At 38.6% G+C, this 18,320-nt stretch overlaps 2 protein-coding genes across 2 annotated transcripts; one reads left to right on the plus strand and one right to left on the minus strand.

The window, feature by feature from the left end:
• Positions 1 to 2,173: 2,173 nt before the first annotated feature.
• On the plus strand, positions 2,174 to 6,851 carry ASNSD1 (asparagine synthetase domain containing 1). The gene is made up of 3 exons (XM_008944352.1): positions 2,174 to 3,646; positions 5,291 to 5,472; positions 6,522 to 6,851. The coding sequence occupies exons 1-3, from the start codon at positions 2,174 to 2,176 to the stop codon at positions 6,775 to 6,777; spliced, it is 1,911 nt and encodes a 636-aa protein (XP_008942600.1). The 3' UTR covers positions 6,778 to 6,851.
• A 6,732-nt stretch (positions 6,852 to 13,583) lies between these two features.
• Positions 13,584 to 18,090, minus strand: OSGEPL1 (O-sialoglycoprotein endopeptidase-like 1). Its single transcript, XM_008944353.1, has 7 exons — positions 17,879 to 18,090; positions 16,857 to 17,244; positions 15,817 to 16,021; positions 15,584 to 15,732; positions 14,986 to 15,116; positions 14,765 to 14,836; positions 13,584 to 13,677 (listed from the first exon to the last, which is right to left on the minus strand). The coding sequence occupies exons 1-7, from the start codon at positions 18,088 to 18,090 to the stop codon at positions 13,584 to 13,586; spliced, it is 1,251 nt and encodes a 416-aa protein (XP_008942601.1).
• Positions 18,091 to 18,320: the final 230 nt, after the last annotated feature.

Consider the following 18,320-nt stretch of genomic DNA (forward strand, 5'->3'; position numbering starts at 1 on the left):
TGCGGCTGCTGCGAACGTCCCACGGGATTTCAGCCCCGCGCTGGCACTCGGTACATCTGCTCTGCCTTCCGTGCTGCCGGTAGCTGTCGTTAGTCTGAAATCTGTCAAGTCCTGTGGAAATACTTTCCCTCCAGATAACTTCCTTTCCCTAGGGCCGTGTTGTGTAAAGTCAGCGGTATCTTTGCTTGTCTGGGAAGCTGTCAAGCTGCGACATGACGGTGTTGCAGGTTGTCATTTCTGTTAAGCTTCAGGGGCTGCTTTAATCTGTAGCAGAAGACGCCACTGCTGTTGTGTCTGTTGGGGTTGTAAATACAAGATGCTGCCGTAGCTGCTGGAAAAGGTGTCTTTTCTGTACGTCATGTTACCTTCACCTTACCCAGCTCTCTGCCAGCTTCCTATTGTTCCACCAGTTCCATGAGGCACAAAGAATAGCAGGTTGTTTCTAAGAAAAAGCATGAAGTGCTTGCTGGATGGGTTTTCTTGGGTTTTGGCTTTTATGATGGTCATCTGGATTGCTCTTTAGCATTCACATCTGTCATTGTAAAAGTGGGAATAATTGCCACCTACCAGTGTGAATCCCACCAGGGAAGTTGGTGCTAAACTTCAGAGCAATAGAAAAGTCTGTGTTGCCCTTCATACAGTTTTAAGAGTTTGAGGGTTTACTGGTTTCCCTCTCAATCTGGAGAGTACCTGTGATGATAAAGTGTATTGTGGGTATTATGCTAAATTTTCTTTTCTAAATTTATTTGATTGATTTTTTTTAGTTATGCACATGTTTTTATCTGGGGGGAAAAAATACAATCTTCTTCCTTTCAGATTAAAGAGCAGAAGATTGTAGTTGATGAGCTTTCTAATTTGAAGAAGAACCGGGTAAGTATTTACAAATTTGCTTTTGACTATTCAATTTTAGCCTCAGAAAAATAAGTGTAAAGACAGGAGGGTAAACAAAATCAGAGCAAGCTCTCTTTAATTTGTTTTAAGACTGAGATGGTGTGCTGTTAGAATAATTAGTCCACTGCATGATTTGATTATGGACATTTGTGCAATGTAATGCAGTACTTTGTTGGGTTTTTTTCTGTGTGTTTCGTCTGACTTATTTCATTAAGATATTTGAGTTGATCAGAAGACTGTCATTTTTTGTTTTACAGAAAGTTTATAGGCAGCAACCCAACAGCAATATATTCTTCCTTGCAGACAGAACAGAAACACTGTCTCAATGCAAAAGTAAGTTTTGCAGTATAAAAGTTCATCAAATAATTAACTGCTTAAAAGCTGTATGTAAAGCTGTTAATTATTTCAAAGGTATATTAAAATGAAAAACTGTCAACTGTATCTCAAATACAACGTAGACACATGCTTGTTTATCTGGGTTGGATAAATGTGGAAATATTTCCATTTCACATACAGATGTGATAAAAGAGCAAGTGCTGAAGGTGCAGGGAGAGGGAGAACATCTGCCCCACCAAGGAGTCTCTGTTCTCAGTGCCCCTCGGGAAGCTGAATAGTACTTTGGCCCTTAAAAAAAAAAAGTCCAAAAATTGCATGGAGTGAGTAGGAAGAAACTAATGACAAGTTAAACTGGAGGTTAAGCTAGAAATATTTAGGTAGTTGAAAGAATGGATCTGTGGAATTTTGAAGACTGGAGAATGGATGGTAGAGTTGAACAAACATTAGAAATATGTAAATTTAGAAGTATAAATTTATCTTCTGGAATGAACAATCGCTACTTTTTTTTCCTCTGACCTGAATTAATAGTGTTGACATTTTCACCGACAGTTCCCTTTTATTATTACAAGTGTGTAAATCAGTATGATTTACACAGACAGTAGTTGGCTGTTTCCCTAATTCTTGTATTTGTAGTTTGGCTTTCTTTGAGAGAAAGAAAAAATAGTGATATTTGTATAATTAAAGAGGAATAAGCTACAGTATTGATGTAGCACAAACATAGTGCTTTTGTTACTTAGCATTTCATGTTTATCTCTTTAATTAAACAAGTGTTTTGAGTTACTAATTTGTCTTAAACTTCTGTACTCAAACTTACCAATTTATGAAACTAATTGTGTATTTTCCTTCTACACAGATACGTTAGATGAATTAAAGAAGGCACAGCAGGAGATGGAAAATTCAGAGAAGACTAAAGACAAGAAATAGTCCCCCTGGCGCTGCGTTGGCCATGTGTGGTATCTGCTGTGTGGTGACCCTCTCCAGCCAGCACACCATCCGTAGTTCCCTGGGCGAAGACGTACTCCGCCGTCTTGGGAGAAGAGGACCAGACAGCAGTCAACAGCTGGTAAAAACTGCACCTGACCTCCCTTGTGAGTGTCTGTTTTCTGGCCATGTGCTTCGCCTGAGGGGACCAGTGACTCCTCAGCCTCTGGAAGATGCCCACAACAATATTTTTCTTTGGAATGGAGAAATTTTCGGTGGAGTGCACGTAGGAGATGCAGAGAATGACACTGCAGTGATGTTTCATCATCTCACATCGTGCAGGAGTGAAGCAGACATTCTGTCACTCTTTTCCTCGCTTCGGGGGCCGTGGTCTTTTATTTATTATCAAGCATCCAGACACAGTTTATGGTTTGGTAGAGATTATTTTGGTCGTCGTAGTTTGCTCTGGCAATGTGGTAATGAGGTTGATGGTGCTTTCTGTCTCACATCTGTCAGTGTTTATTCTGAATCAAGTGACCAATGGCAAGAAGTCCCAGCATGTGGAATTTTCAAAATTGACCTCAAAGCTTGTGCAACAACTAAGTCTTTTTCTTTAACATTGTTCCCATGGAAGTACAGCTGCACAGAGAAACCAGTAGAAGAAATATTCATTGATGCTCTGGACCGAGTTTCAAAAGACTTGCTGAACCACATACCTCTTGTGCTGAATGAATCAAAGCTATGTCTCAGAGCACCAGTTGTTCCCTTAAATAAAACAATTAATGAAGCTTCAGGTGGATGTCTAGGCAGTAATGTTAGCAACATTACCCATATGGTTTCAGTAGAAACCCTTCAAGGATTCCTTGCAGAGGAACACAGGAAAAAATTAGTCTGTCAGTTTACGGATGTTTTAAACGAAGCAGTGAAGAGACGGGTTTTATCTCTCTTCAGAGGTGAAGGACAGAAAACAAGAGAAGTTGCAAGAGCGTCTAGTAGGGAAGCACACGTTGCAGTGCTCTTCTCTGGTGGCATTGATTCCATGGTTATTGCAGCTCTTGCTGATAAACATGTGCCTTTAGGGGAACCAATTGATCTTCTCAATGTAGCTTTCATGGTAAAAGAAAAAGCCAAGCAAAAAGGTACCACTAAAAAACAGACCAACAGAGAAGATTTGCTTTGTCCTCAAGAAAGTTGCCAAGATCTTGATGCTAAAACTGGTGCTCATTTATCTTGCTTTGATGTTCCTGACAGAATCACTGGTAGGGCAGGACTGAAAGAATTGGAAGCCATTAACCCTTCAAGAAGCTGGAACTTTGTGGAGATTAATGTTACACTAGAAGAACTGAAAACAATGAGGCACCGATGCATTCATCACCTAATTTATCCACTGGATACAGTCTTGGACGACAGCATTGGCTGTGCCATTTGGTTTGCATCCAGAGGGGAGGGTTTTATTAGTAACCAAGGAGAACTGAAACCATATAAAAGCCCTGCAAAGGTACTGGGTTTCTTGCTTGTTTTCTGCCTTAGGCTTGACCTGTGAATGTAAAATGCTTGGTTGTTTCAGAAATCAGCAAGGGTCTTTAATATTCATAAGGCTTTCAAAATTCAGAGGCAGAATGTAGAATAGTTCTCTAATTACAATCTTTCTGTAATTCTGGAATTAAGAGCTGCATTCAGTTGTTTTGTCATGTAAAGTGTATGGCTTTTCACTGATTTAAATAAGCAACAATATGACTAAGGAAAAAATAACCATCTTATTGTGTAACTTACGGTGTTTCAGCTCTGGTGGTGGGTAACAGCTATTGGGTCCAAACTGAATACATTTACAAATTTACAGTTAAGTGTTAATGAATTATGAAGTAATAGTGTGTTGTGCTACCATCCCAGCACTTGTAAAATTACTGGCTTCTTCTTTGGGCCTGCTTTTTATGTAACAAAGTAGCAAATGGCAGAAAAGGTGACTACTTGGAATTTTTTTGTGATTAGAGTCTGACTGAATGGCAGGGCTACAAAAAGTAATAATTTCCTTTTTGTAACTTACTTTCATGTATGTAGTATTAAGTAAAATCTTTTTAGTAACTAAATTATTTTCTTGGGAATTTGATTCTTATCTCTCACTTCCCATTTTCCCTGTTTTGTGTAGGGTAGAATAAACTGTTTCATTGCAGGAGCTTGCAGTCCCTTGCTGCCTTTGCTTTTTGAGGGTCCTATTACTTTTCTGTTGATTGCTAGATCCTAAAACCACAAAAAGCCAACAACAAAACCCCCAACAAGCAAGCAGGTTTTAAATTGCTTAAAACCTACTACTGTAGAACACGGTTGATTTAGCTGACTTATCTACAGAATGTGCATTTCAGATATGCACACAAATTCATCTGAGATCAGAATATGTTGAAATGGATCATGAGTTGTTAAAACATAAAGCAAAAGTGTCATTTTCCTACCAGTCAGTTACTAGTGTGCACAGGTAAAAAGATAGCTGACTACTAGCTGATGGCAGATCAGTAAAACACACCTGGCTGTTTATGTTGAGAGACTTGCACTTGTATAATGAATTGCTGTTGAAGGCATGGTAGTGGACCAGATTTAGTACTGATTTTTCTCTTGATAACATTTTATGTGCTTATTGAGTAGGCAGAAAAATATGAGACATTTCTATTGTGTGTAATGCTGTTGTTCCTTACCCAGTAGCTGGTAAATTAACAGTAACCTGAGTGTACATTCAGATAACTCTTTAGAACATACAACATAGTCTTTGGCAAAAATTCTTTTGATAAAGGCTGGTGTTTAGCAAATGCTGTTTATTGTAAGAGAAACTAACAAAGATATTCTTCAAAGATCCTGGTGTATTTGTAATGCATACAATGTTATTTTGTTGGTTTTCTCCTTGCATCAGTAGAAATGTTTCTGTGTAGTTTTAGGTCTGACTGTGATCCTATTTCAGGTTTCCATTGACTTTATTTGGAACTGTTTCAAGCTCTAAATGCATAGGGCCCATCCCACCGTGACAGGTAGTGTGTTTAGAAAGCGCGCGTTAAAGCTGTCATCCTTGAAGTGCAGCTAAACATTTAAGATCAGTTATATATTATTAGCTTGCAGAGATACTAAGAAAGATGTCTTTAATTCTGTTTTCTTACAGGTTGTGCTTACAGGAATTGGAGCAGATGAGCAGCTTGCTGGGTATTCTCGACATCGTGTTTGCTTCAGAGAGCATGGCTTGGAGGGTGTGAATGGAGCGCTGGAGCTGGAGCTGGATCGCATTGCCTCTAGGAACCTCGGCAGAGATGACAGGGTCATCGGTGATCATGGAAAAGAAGCCAGGTATTGTTGTTCTAACATGCAGCAAAACTGGTCTTGCCAGTTAGATTCTGCTTTTAACACTCCCAACAGAAACTTTAATTGAAACTTCTGTGTGTTTTATTGTCTCCAAGTTCTATTGTAGTTGCATTAGGTGTGTACTGTGTTGTGGAGGGGCTTGGTTTTGGTTTTCAAATAGCATTCTGTAGTACTGTGGGAGAGTTCCTTAAGGAAATTTAGCAATTTGAATGTTGGACTTCCATCTGGATGTTTTAGGAAGCAGCAACAGACGTTGAAATAGGCATGGTCATTTGAGGAGTGACTTTGGAGAATGTCAATGTAACATAAAAGCCACATACTCCTGTCCATGCAGTAAAGGACTGATCAATATCCACTGCGTTTCCTGGTTGTTAAATCAGAGCGGCTAAAGAATCATTTTATGCGTTTACTTCCTCCACGCCACTACAACTTGCAAAGAGTTCCTTAGGTGTTGTCCAGTAGCAGAAGCCACTCAGATGAGTGAAAGGTCTTTTCATGTGATCTTTGTGCCAGTGTTTTCCCAAATCTATTCTTAGTTGCATGTTTTCAGTTTAGCAAAGAAAAACTGCAGTGGTGTTTGGGAAATGCTGCTAATCATGCTCATGGGTATGAAGGTTGTGAGAATTTGTAAATGTTTTGCTTCAAAGTTAAATGTAGCTTCATACAGTATTTTTAAATACTTAAAAGTTATCTTAAGAAGTGTTACTTGTCTTGCTTTTCCATTCTATTTCCTGATTTTCTTCATATTTTTTTTATCAACCCAACATTTCTGATGCTTGTTCTTACTTTTTTTTTTTCTCTGTGACTTTTGAAAACTTGCAGGCTTCTGAGTTTAAATATGATGTATTCTGTTTTCTTTCTCCAAGACCTGCTTTGGAGATTTGCCCCTCAGTACTGAGCAGTAACATTTAATATACAGCTATAGTTAGGAATTGACACAGACTCTGAAGTCTTTGCATGTGGTAAAGGGGAAAACCAACACTATTTGCATGAAGATTTTAAAGAGTCTTTCACCATGTGTATCTCTTCTTCAGGTTTCCTTTTCTTGATGAAGATGTTGTCTCTTTCCTCAATTCTGTGCCCATCTCTGAAAAAGCTGACTTGACTTTACCTCGGGGAATTGGTGAGAAATTGATTCTGCGCCTTGCAGCCACGGAGCTTGGCCTTACAGCTTCAACCATTTTGCCAAAAAAGGCTTTACAGTTTGGATCTCGGATCGCCAAACTAGAGAGCAACAGTGAAAAAGCATCTGACACGTGCAGCAGACTGAAGTTACTTTCAGTAGATTAATTATAAAGCTATGTCTTGAGATGTTGCATTTATTCTAGATGCAAATTCAGTAAATCTTTGGAGTTCTCTTAGAATGTTTGGTCTGGTTTTTTTTACACACGTGGGCATTATTAATCATCAGTGATGAATGTAGATGTGTACTTGTAGTAGAGACTTGCTATGAAGGCTTCCTCGGGGGAGAGCAGAGTGCTGGGCTCTGGGGAAGAGGGGACAGCCAGAGGTTGGCCTTCCCACCCACCTAACTGATGTCTGTGTTGCAGAAAGCATGTTGAATGTGTCCACTCTGTCACCCCTATTGAATTCAGTGCAACAGATTTTCCCTGCTGGCCTTGCAGCTTGGCATCAGAAGGGGGTTCAGGTTATGGTTTCAGAAGGGAGAGCATGATGAGGAGCTAGCCTGGGGTGCCAGAGCCAGAAAGAGCTGAGGGACTTGGGCTTTGTTGCCTCTTGGAGATCTGCCCTCCAAGCATCATGTTTGCCTTTTCATCACTTGAGAAACAGATGCTCCTCACACACCACACACAGGCCCCCCCCCAGGTGTTTTATAGCTATCCTGTGCAGCCTTTCAGTCCTTGGCCAGTTCTGCAGGGCTGGGTTGGTTGGTGGTCCCCAGCCTGCCACACCCTCTGCTCCCAGAGAAACTGGGAATCTCCCTTCAGGCTGTTCTTTGTAGCTTTAGCTCTGCTACTTCTAAAGTTTTAAAGCATCCATTGTATATTTCCAGGAATATCCCTTTTAAACAAAACAGAAAAGGTCTCCCTTTATTTTTTTAAATGGGTTGAGTATGGGGATGCCATCACGGGGTTGAAACAGAAATATCAAGGGACTTTGTCTGAAGAGAAGCTTAAGTTAGCTTGGTTCTGGAATTGTGTATGGAAGGATTGCAAAGGTAATGTGAGGAAATCTGGATACGTGCTGTGTGGTGATATTTGAAAGGTTGGAGCTTAGTACTAACCATGCTAGCTTACTGTTCTAAGTTTTATCTTTCCAAAACTGAGAAAGGAAAAATCATAACAGGGGAAAAAAAACCTTCCATACAAAGCATTATATATCTAGTCCTAAAAAGTGTGAGTAGATTTTTGAAATAATTTGTCAAAAATAATTTATCTGTAAATATTTATTACAAAAATTTTAGTTTCAAACTGCTTCAAAGCACTGACAGATTTATTACTGATGCTCTGAGGAAAATTGACTCCCTAGTACTTTACCCTGGGATGTTTGCAAGAGTCCTTGGGAAGACTGGACCAAGAGGAACATTAGGTTGATGAAATGAAACTATTGTTGGTTATTTGTTATCTCTGTTGTGGTGTTGCAATATTCCAACAAGTTACATGTCACCTAGGACCCTAAGGGAAAAAAAAAAAGTTGTGCTTTTTGTACTTAGACAAATAGTTTCTTTTCCAAATTAAGAGGCCTCTAATATTTAGAGAAACATAAGGAATAATTTGGGAAGGCTTCTGTGTAGTTTTAGGTAGTAGAAAGAAACCATATAATTTTGTGGTGGCAAACTTCCATTTGTCCAGTTATTCATAAGAAATTAATTTATAGTTATTATTTATGATACATTTGTTACTATTTACTGTTTCATGACCAAATGTTTGCCTCCTGGGGGGCAGGGGACTTTTTAAAATACTGGCTGCATTGAAATCACATTCTATATTTTAGGACAACCTACAGGAATGTTACTGTCTTTCAATCTCGTCATTAAGAGCTTCATTGTTTTCTTGCAAATACTAGTGCAGTCCTTGATTAAGTAATATTCTTTCTCTTTTTCTGTTAGCCTCTGAGTGTTGTATTTTAAAAACTGGAGAATATTCTTGAAGAGGGCTCAGGCCTGATAAAAGCATTCCCTAGAGCTGAATAAGTTGACAAGGCAACCTGCTTAGCACATAAAACCTAGTAGCACATAAAAATACTAGTGCCTTGCTTGTGAAGTCTGACAAAAGTAAGTAGCAAGAATTACTTCCTACTACGTCCTCTAGTTGGTTGGCTTCAGAAGATGACACAGTGCTCTGTGGAGACTCCCAGTGGACTGCTGGGGCAGCTAAAAAATTTTATGTACCCAGAGGACAACTTTGGTACCCCTAATGGATTCCAATATGCCCTTGTATTGCTAAGAAGTCCATCAGATTTTGAGAGAATTGAAGGTTGAAAATTGCTGTTTAAACCTTCCATCTGTTCAGATACAAATTATCATCACAACACTTCTTGTCAGCTTCCTCCAGCTTCCATTGATGCAGAAATTGGACAAATTTTTATCAGTGTTGATTACATGGCAGAAGCTTGGGGCATACACACCCAGAGAGTCCTTTCAGGTTCTTTGAGCTTGGGTGCTCTGAAATGAACATTGATACTGATGGGAAAACCCAAACAGAAATATTTTTTGAGGTTTTGTTCAGGAGGCGAGTACAAAAACATGCCTATTAAAAAAAAACCAAAAAAACCCCCAAACCAAAACAAAAAAAAACAACAACAACAACAAAAAAAGACCCCAAATTAATACTGCTTGTAGTTTATAGATGACATTCCTAAAAGCTGGGATTATTACTCAAAAAAACCACAGATCATTTTACGTGTCTTTTAATCATTGTGCTGATAATATGCTATTTAAATTAATACTTGGCACTACACAAGTTGAGCTACATGAAAACATTTAAATTTGATGCTAATAAATAAGTTCACTAATGTAAGATCAACTGGAAAAAAAAAATGGAAAAAATCATAGTTATCTGTAGGAATATAGAGAACCTCATGTTAATGAACTCCAGCATTTTTACTGTAGGTTAAAAAGATGGGAATCCCATATTTAAGTAAATGTCTTCAGCCATATTCTAGTAAGAAAAAAGTAAATTTACTTATTTTTTAAATTCATATTTGAGACGATTGATATTTTTATACCTTGCAGATATCTTGTAGATTTTTTTTGTTTAAATGATAATATATTTTATATAGTAAATACTAAAATAACTTCAGTGTTGTAAGTTGTTGTCCTTTTGCTACTTCTGAAAAAGTATAGTGATTCTAGTTTGCTGTCTGTCTTGTAATGCATGCACGTGTATGTCTTTACAGCTAATAAAGCATGAGAGAATATTGTACTTGACACAAGAAGAGTCTGAAAAATGATCAAAACAGATTCCCCAGAGAAGGTGTAAACTATTCCCTGAGGGACTCTGCTCGTTAGAGAAGGGTTTCATTTGCCACAACATACGCAAATGACCTCCATAAAGAGGCAAAGCAGTTTTAAACATGAAATTAAATGGAAACTGTACTTCAGTTTCCATGTAAGGCTTGTGAAGCTGCCATTCTCTTGGTCATTCTACTGATGTAAGCAGCTAGGTATTGAAGTAAACCATCCTTACAGCTGATTTAGTAACTTCTCTCACAGGCTGCCTGTCGTGCATCAGGCCGTAGGGCTCAGCTGTTTGACATGGATGTGCCAGGAAGAGAACATTACCCCACTCCTGTGATGGGATTTGGTGGTAAGAGGTAAGGAATATGCACAGTAATATAGACACCATAGTATGGTCTTGAAAATAATACAACTCCTCCTAATTTCAGATTTGCTTTTACTTAACTGAAATTGATGAGTGTACTATAGCGCTTTGAGAGGAAGAAAAACTTTTGTAGCTTAATAAAACGTATTTTGATTCTAGGTGGATTTAAAAAATATTAAATGACACTATCAAATACTAGTTAAAGGTCTGTACATGTAGTACAGTTGCTGGCAACATACAGGGTTGCTGTCTAAATATTGTGCAACTGTTTATTTTGTATAAAGCAGCTGCTTTTTCTGGAAATAATGAAAGTTCTGCAGAAACAAATTAAAAACATTCAGCAAAATAAGAACTTGATTTTTTTGATGCGTCACATTAGTGTAAAAATATGCCTACAAAAGCACTGTAAAACCAGGGTTTGAATTCTTTGCCTGGTTGGAGGGTTTGTTTCTTGCCTTACTTGAGCATTGTAAAACTTTAAAATGTCCTATAGGAGGCAGTGGTGTTATTTCATGGAAGAAAACTGCTCATCTTGCTATAGAGACATTAAATTCCAAGTAAATGTTTTCAATGGTACTAACTACTCTAAAACTTATTCACTATATTCAAACATAATTCATGAAAATAGAAAGTGCAGATTATTTTTAGACTTAATATCTTACCAGTTGTGTGACAGTCATGGGTACTGAATATGTTTTAAAAACAAAATTACTCCCAACGTGATACAAAATTATTACATTCTGTGGGTTTTAATAATATCCAGGAGGTTAATAAGGAGTGAGGACAAGGCATGTATATTGTATATATTATAGCTGTGTAGGGCTGCAAGGGATCTCCAGAGGTGCTCCAGTTTATAACCTTGTTCTGAGTGAAGAATGAAGTGTTTGAGGCATATTCTAACAGCTACTTTAATAGTAACAATGCAGTGATTGAGGAATCTTTCAGTAGGTAACATGCTCCATTACTTCCCTTCCTTTAAAATACAAAGCTTTTTCTAAGAATTTTTAAGCCTTTTCTGCAAATTAAGGTAAATACTTTAATCCTTCATGTAAGAGAGAACAACTGAACAGTGGTCTTGCAACACAGCTTGATAGACTGAGAGTTCTTCAGTATATCTCCATTGTTTTAGTCAGCCTCTAACTGCAGCAGAAGAAACCCAACCCTGTATTTCTCGACTCTTAATGTGTTACACCTATAATAAAGACCAAATATATGCCTCTCTTAGCACTGTGTTATTCATACTAGATTTGAATCCATTTCAGTCCTACAAATCTACCCCATTCTACCTAGCTGCTGTTTTGTATCTGCCCGTCTTTCAGTGTACTAGTCTGGGTTTACTTTGTTGATTTTCTTTTTTAAAAGACCCAAAGATCATCATGTCTGCAAGTAGGTTTTCAGAAGTGTTCACAGCTGCTTTCAAAATGATTGTAAGCTGCAATTTCAATAGTTCTTTTTGTGGTTTAACTTTCCAGCCACAAATCAAAAAACAATGTATAGAATTGAGACCATGAAGCAAATCTCTCAAGACCCTGTGTGCCCTGTAATCACAGTTCATCAAAAGGCCATCAGTAACTATTCACTGAGCACAGATTTTCAGCCACTGGTGTGGTCTCTTTTATTTGATTTATTGAGAGAGGCCAGGGAATTCTCATGATAGTGCCTTTAATTCCTTGTTAAGACATCACTGGAATAGTTCAAAAGCCTTAAATATAATTACCTGTGGTATTGTTCCCACATTTTGGAAGGGCTTTAAGTATTTTTCCAAGTTAAAAAAAAAAAATAAAATTTTGCATTGTAAATTCTCAAACACCTACTTAAGGTGAGGTAAACATTGTAGTGATCTGTTAACTGTTATTTGTAGTATCACACAAAATGTTTCTGTGGAATTAGTATCAAGCTCTCTGGTCCCAACAACAGTTGCTTTGGGAGGCTTGGGACACACTGGAACCTGCTTCCAGTTGATGAGGCTGGGTCCCTGATGGGAAACCTGTATTGGATTTTAACAGCATTTACTGCATCACAAAACAACTATTTAGGGATTTCTTCCTCCTCAATGTTCAGAAAGTTTGGAAGCAGGGAGAGACTTCTGAGAAATAAACCTGACTGGCTTGTTGATTCCCAGCACTAAAAACTGGGCTAACTGAGAGATGAGGTGTAATATGGAAGACAAAAGGGTTTGCTTACTGATGGTCTCATAAATTCCAGTCTTTCACCTATGTTGAAATCAGATGAAACAAAATGTAAATACTTTGTATTCTTCCAATGCTTTCTGGTCAATAAAGGATCTTAACCTTATTCCAAAAATTATTGGAGAAAAAATAATGCATGCATCTTGCTAATTTGTTACATCTTGCCCTCAAGTTAAAAAATAATGTAAAAAATTAAAAACAGGCAACTTGTTTGTGTGTAACTGTCCCACAAAGCCCAATTACTTGTTCATATTTAAATGAAAGCAGTTTAAAATGTATGTATTATGAATTAGAAAGCTCTTACTGGAAAGGTCCTTAACACAAAGTTTTTAGTCCAGGAATAACCACTGCAATGAATAATAATGTAAAATGTGTTGTTATCAAAAGGCAAGGTCAAGTAACCCATTATTGACAGAAAACCTCAGAACGTGCATCTTAACTTTAAAAGCCTTTAAAAGCTTTTAAAGTTAACTACAATTAACTTTACTGAGCTATTTAGAAAAAAAGGAGAAAATCAAAAGGCACTAGCCCTGTACACCAAAATTTTGATGTTGTGTATGAACAAGCTTCTCAAACCGTGAGTAGAAAATTAGGTACAGTGGAAAAGGAATTGCACTGGCACAGTTAACACATGGAGATGTTCTTGAAAGTCTGTGCTCTCGTGTTTGCTTTCTGTGACTTCTCAGTGGTGGAAGGTATGAATTTTTTAACATGTAAAGTATCCCACAGGATGTCAGGGGTTGGAAGGGAGCTCCAGAGATCATCGGGTCCAACCCCCCTGCCAGAGCAGGACCAGTATAATCTTCAAGGAATATCATATATTGTTACATTATAATATGGTATAATAAGGTTTACATATTTATAATATGGCATAAACTGTAAACAATTTTATGTTTTCATTTGTGTAAGCTTATAGTTATTAAAAAGTGCACTTTTAATTATTTTTATTGTTCCAATATGGAACTCTAACAGTAACTGGAATCCTTTTGGTGATACCACAGAGCACTTATTTCTCTGACAGCTGATTTTCAACACTTGTAAACCAAGCACTGCCAGTAAATGTAACAGCACTGAAACAGCCTTTATTGAGCAACTTATAGTTACATTTACTTTAAGTTACTTTTTAAGATGCCAACCATCGTATCTTCTTTTTTAGTTTTGGGACCTTGATGGAGTCTTCTTCAACTCTTTTTGAAATATCAATTCCAAGGGGAGCTCTAAAAAATAAAACGTGTTTGTGAAAAAGAACATTACTGCTGTACCACGCAGACCTGTTTTTACAGTAAGCATGGGAATCCCAGGATTTCTGCAGATTCCCTGCACTGTGAGACTGACCATTCAAATGGTCTGTCTGAAGCCACACCTAGAAACTTCGACTGAGGAAATGTTTGCAGTTGTAGCCATTCCAAACTCAGGAAACACAGCTGTGATGTCAAAGCTGCCTTTTGGGGACTTTTAAAATTTGGACTCGATTTTATTTGATGGTTCATTTTACATCTTACTGATGAATGCAACATACTAGAGATTCACAGGTATCTCTTTCTTAAGATCTACCTTAAAGAACGTGTAGTCTACAGCAAACAGAACTCAGTATTTTATTCACTGAGGCACATAAAGCAAGGTATTTTTGAATAAGAGTATTGTGTAATTTTTCATGTGAAATTTATAAAACACTTTTTTTTTTTTTTGTCCTGAGACCTTCCAAGTCTGTTTTCCTGGAAACAGAAAGGGGAAAAACCTGAAAAAAATGTCAAGTTTTAGATCAGCTGGTACTTCTGAAATACTATAATTTTGTTTGGCCTTCATCTTAGTATCTACTGCAATCTATAAAACAAGTCTTATCTAATGAGTCCTTATAAAAATCAATATTATCACTTAAAACCCCCAAGTATTATCAGTTGTTATATATCAAATTCTTTTTAATTGATTGCTCATTTATGAATACACAGTTTGACTTGGAGCATTTTGATTTATGTCTATAGTGACTGAAAAGCCAGGAGGAGTGTGTTACATCTTAACCTCCTCCAGTTTTCCCATACCTTAGCAGCAGCAGGAAAATACACAGAACTGTTGTGATATGTACTCATTTAAGTTTCTGAGCTAAAACAAACATAAATGCCAGAAACAGTCATTGGTATTTTGCAACTAAATTGAAAAGGAAGTGCTGGTAACTTTTAAGGCTTGTGTGCACTGCAAAGACACTCCTCATCAGCTTCTGCTGCTCTTCATGTACAGCTCCTTTCACTTTGACTGACAACAGTGAGTAAATGAAGAAACTGACCGTGGAGGAACCGAGTCACTCACTTTGGCTCGTAGCGGAGGCCATGGGTATTGTGTAAAACACCAAGTCCTGCACGTAACCTCTCAATGCCATTCCTGAGCAAGAAAGCAATTAGGTAAAAATGCACATCACAACCATCTGAACACATGTACAGGCTTCAGTCACCGTAAACAGAAGTTCCTGACTCTGATGTCAGCTTTTAAAGAACAGTATAGAAGTAAGTACACACCAAGAGAATTCTTACCATGCAATCATAACACCGTTATCGGTGCACAGCCTGGGAGGAGGACACAGAAAGGCAAAATCATTGGCATCTGCCAAAGTCTGGAGACCTTTTCGGATATACTGATTACTTGCAACTCCTCCTGATACAACCTGAGAGCAGTTTCAAAAAGAGAAAAGGCAGTAACTCAGAAGTGCTGATAGGTCACACTCAACTAACATCCTATTTTAAAAAAGGTTATTGTTCTTAAGACAGCAATAAATGATGCATTTGAAGATTAAAACATAGCTTTGATGATGGAAACATATGAGAAAAGAGTGCAGTAATTGAACTTTTTATGCTAAATGAGATTCCTGAAGAAAGGCATGTTATGACTAGGACAGCTGTCAAATATTGGGGAGCGCTAGGTTAAAGTATGTGGCCAAAATTGTTATGGAAGGTCAGATTAGATGGTAAGAAAATCTCTTTCTAGCTTAAATCTATGAAACATTTTATTATAAATACTTCAACGTGAGTATTTTAACAATCTAATAGATACTGACATCTTCCTCACCTGTCAGGGGAGAAAGTACGAGGCATCTGCATCTTCAAAAAATACATATAAAAAAATCATACCCACCAAAGTCGCATTTTGGGATGATAATATGCCATTTTTCATGCAGAACAGCATGGCTCGGTATGTCCTCTGGAGAATATGAAGTGCCACTGCATGCTGCACAGCAGCAGCAATATCCTTAACACAGGACAGGATCTCACCTTCCTGAATACCTACAAAAACGTACGATCAAATGGCGTTTCCTGAGTACAGGCCATCAAAAACACGGTTTATTGTTTTACTTTGCTTCAGAATACCTTCTTCTTTTTCTTTTTGTGCAATGGCTTTATTGACAAGGTGCTGAAGGCCAGAAAAAGAGAAGTCACAGTTGCGGTACCGTTGCATGGGGACTCTGAACACGAGTGTTTGCCGGTTCCCAGTCTGAGCCAAGTGCTCTATCGCCTTCCCCCCAGCCATGCTGTGGCACTCCGGGTGCTTTCTTAAAGAGAGTCTTCTTGCTACCTAAAGAGATAATAAGCAACAGACTCAGAGTAGAGAGCTAGATTAATTTCTCCAGTAACTGCATCACTGTCTCATAATCCACGGAGTAAAATTAGATGCCACCAAATCCAATTCAACGTGAAATTATGATCAGGGTGCAATAAGGATGAGACACACACCAGCTGGGGTTTTTTTCTGGAGTAATTAGAAATGCAGTTCTAGAACTATTTGGATAAACATATGAGGATCAACAAAATTTTGCAGAAAACATTCATTACCCAATTTTTATGCTATAGGAAACACACAGACTGCCATAATATATTACCAGATAAACAGGAACAAAGCTGGTTTCAACTTTTAACAATCCCCTTTCTGACTCCACTCACTCCCTCACTTTAATACACACAAATACTGTTTAAAAACTCTGTGTTTGAGAACAAAACTGTGACTGATTTTACAGACTGTACTCAGTGACTCAGAATCTCAGAAAAAGATTTTTTCAACCATAGAAAAAAAGGGTGTGAGAGATGGTTTAATATGCATAGTTTTAAACCTGACAGCATCTTTAAAAATATTATTGTCAAACTTCTCCAACTCATACAACTCATTTGTGTAATAGGTGTCAATGAAACTTCCAATAACAGTTTTGCTTATGTTGTCTATTTGCTAAAAATATAACGAACATATGTTGCAACTGATTCTATGCATAGATTAACAGCCTCTTGTGTCTTATATCTATGGTATTTCAAAATAGAAGAAAAAAGGTTAAGTAAAGGTCATATCACATCGTATGACTGTCCTCTAACTGCAATAAAAAGAAGGCAAGACTAGATTCACGTCTGTAAGGCAATGTTACCTTATCCAGCATGTCACCAGGTGCCATATCTATGGACTGTCCAAGCAGAAGGAAATCTGAAACTCCCTGTGCTACTGCCAAGATGCAGTGGCCTCCAGAAAGTAGAAGAACCAAGAAGGGAAATTCCACGTGATGGGTGAGTCTGACGGTCAGCGCGTGGGCCTCCATGTGGTGGATGGGTATGAAGGGCTTCTGGTGGGTGCTCACCAAGTTCAGGCTGTACTGCAGCCCCACCTCCAGGCTCAGCGCCAGGCCCGGTTTCACCGTCGTTGCAATAGCTGCCAGGTCACCCACAGAGACTCCACTGGCACCAAGCGCCTCTTTCACCACTTGCTCAATGTTTTCTCTGTGAAGCTGCTGTGCCACCACGGGAATTATTCCCCCTGCTCTAGTGAAAACAAAGCATTGCACTACGTTTGTATTTCATAACTGCCAGAAAGGCATGGACACCTCTTAACCTGGCCATATCCTGCCCGTTGCCTTAGTCCATTCTCAAATGCCTTGTGTAGTGTAAACGCACTGCAGAGAGCCAGAGTGTCACTAGGAGGCCAGTGCCCTTTTTTGGTACACACACCTCTGCACTGCATCTCAACGCTGTTCCAAAACGATGTCTGTAACTTCATATTCACAAGCCCTCACTGATCAGTTCACATGACTGAACTAACCACCAACACCTACCTTTGATATCTTAAAAATTCTTCTTTCCCTTAAAACCAAATTAAGACATTTGGTGGTTTTAACAGTAATAACGATTTCATCTTTAATTCAAGCTAAGTAAGTAATCTGTCTCTTTTTAAAAGAAAATACTGGAGGAAACCTGTTCAATGCAGAGCATTAGTCTCCTCACCCTTAGTAATATCTCAAGCAGAGTGTGTTGTGGCCTGAGGGATAGGTCTTTACACCTAACCTCTTATTGAGTTTCCTGGAGAAGACTTTTATGTGGCTATTACAAGAACAACAATAAACAATAACAATTTTTAAGGTGAAAGCCCCAAGAGAAGTAGCTACACGGATACTCTTACTGTAAATGCACTTCCTTCTGACAGTGCAGGGCTTCTCCCAGGACGGTGCCGGCATCGTCCACCACGGCCGCGCCGGTGTCATCGCAGCTCGTCTCGATGCCCAGCACCAGCTTCCGAAGGTGCCGTTCTCCGGAGCGGGCAGAGCCGCTTCTCAGCCACGCCGCTCCGCCGCGCCGAGCTGACTGCAAAAGGCTTCTGGCCACGCTGTTCATCGTTAAAAGTCTATCTGGGGGTTGTGTCTCGGAATTAGCTATACTGGCTATTATTACCGGAGGGGTTTCAATCGTGTGCTGCGGTCTGGTTATCTGCAGAGGTGGTGTTAAGGTTATGAATGACCACACGTGAGTTTTAAGATCCTAAGGAAAAGAAAGCAACTGTAAGAGCTGGGAGGTGATGTCTTCGCTGGACACCAATCACTCTGCAGGACAGCTCTTCCGCAGCC

This window comes from Merops nubicus, unplaced genomic scaffold, assembly GCF_000691845.1.
Source record: "Merops nubicus isolate BGI_N331 unplaced genomic scaffold, ASM69184v1 scaffold15637, whole genome shotgun sequence".
NCBI lineage: Eukaryota > Metazoa > Chordata > Aves > Coraciiformes > Meropidae > Merops > Merops nubicus.

What these genes read in the sequence shown, in the direction of transcription:
- OSGEPL1 (XM_008944353.1), bottom strand. Translation starts at nt 18,090, where the DNA reads ATGAACAGCGTGGCCAGAAGCCTTTTGCAGTCAGCTCGGCGCGGCGGA. An exon ending in CTGGTGACATGCTGGATAAG is followed by an intron (nt 16,022 to 16,856) that starts GTAACATTGCCT and finishes TTATCTCTTTAG; the next exon opens with GTAGCAAGAAGACTCTCTTT. An exon ending in CATCCCAAAATGCGACTTTG is followed by an intron (nt 15,117 to 15,583) that starts GTGGGTATGATT and finishes AACTGCTCTCAG; the next exon opens with GTTGTATCAGGAGGAGTTGC.
- ASNSD1 (XM_008944352.1), top strand. Translation starts at nt 2,174, where the DNA reads ATGTGTGGTATCTGCTGTGTGGTGACCCTCTCCAGCCAGCACACCATC. An exon ending in CATATAAAAGCCCTGCAAAG is followed by an intron (nt 3,647 to 5,290) that starts GTACTGGGTTTC and finishes GTTTTCTTACAG; the next exon opens with GTTGTGCTTACAGGAATTGG. An exon ending in GATCATGGAAAAGAAGCCAG is followed by an intron (nt 5,473 to 6,521) that starts GTATTGTTGTTC and finishes TCTCTTCTTCAG; the next exon opens with GTTTCCTTTTCTTGATGAAG.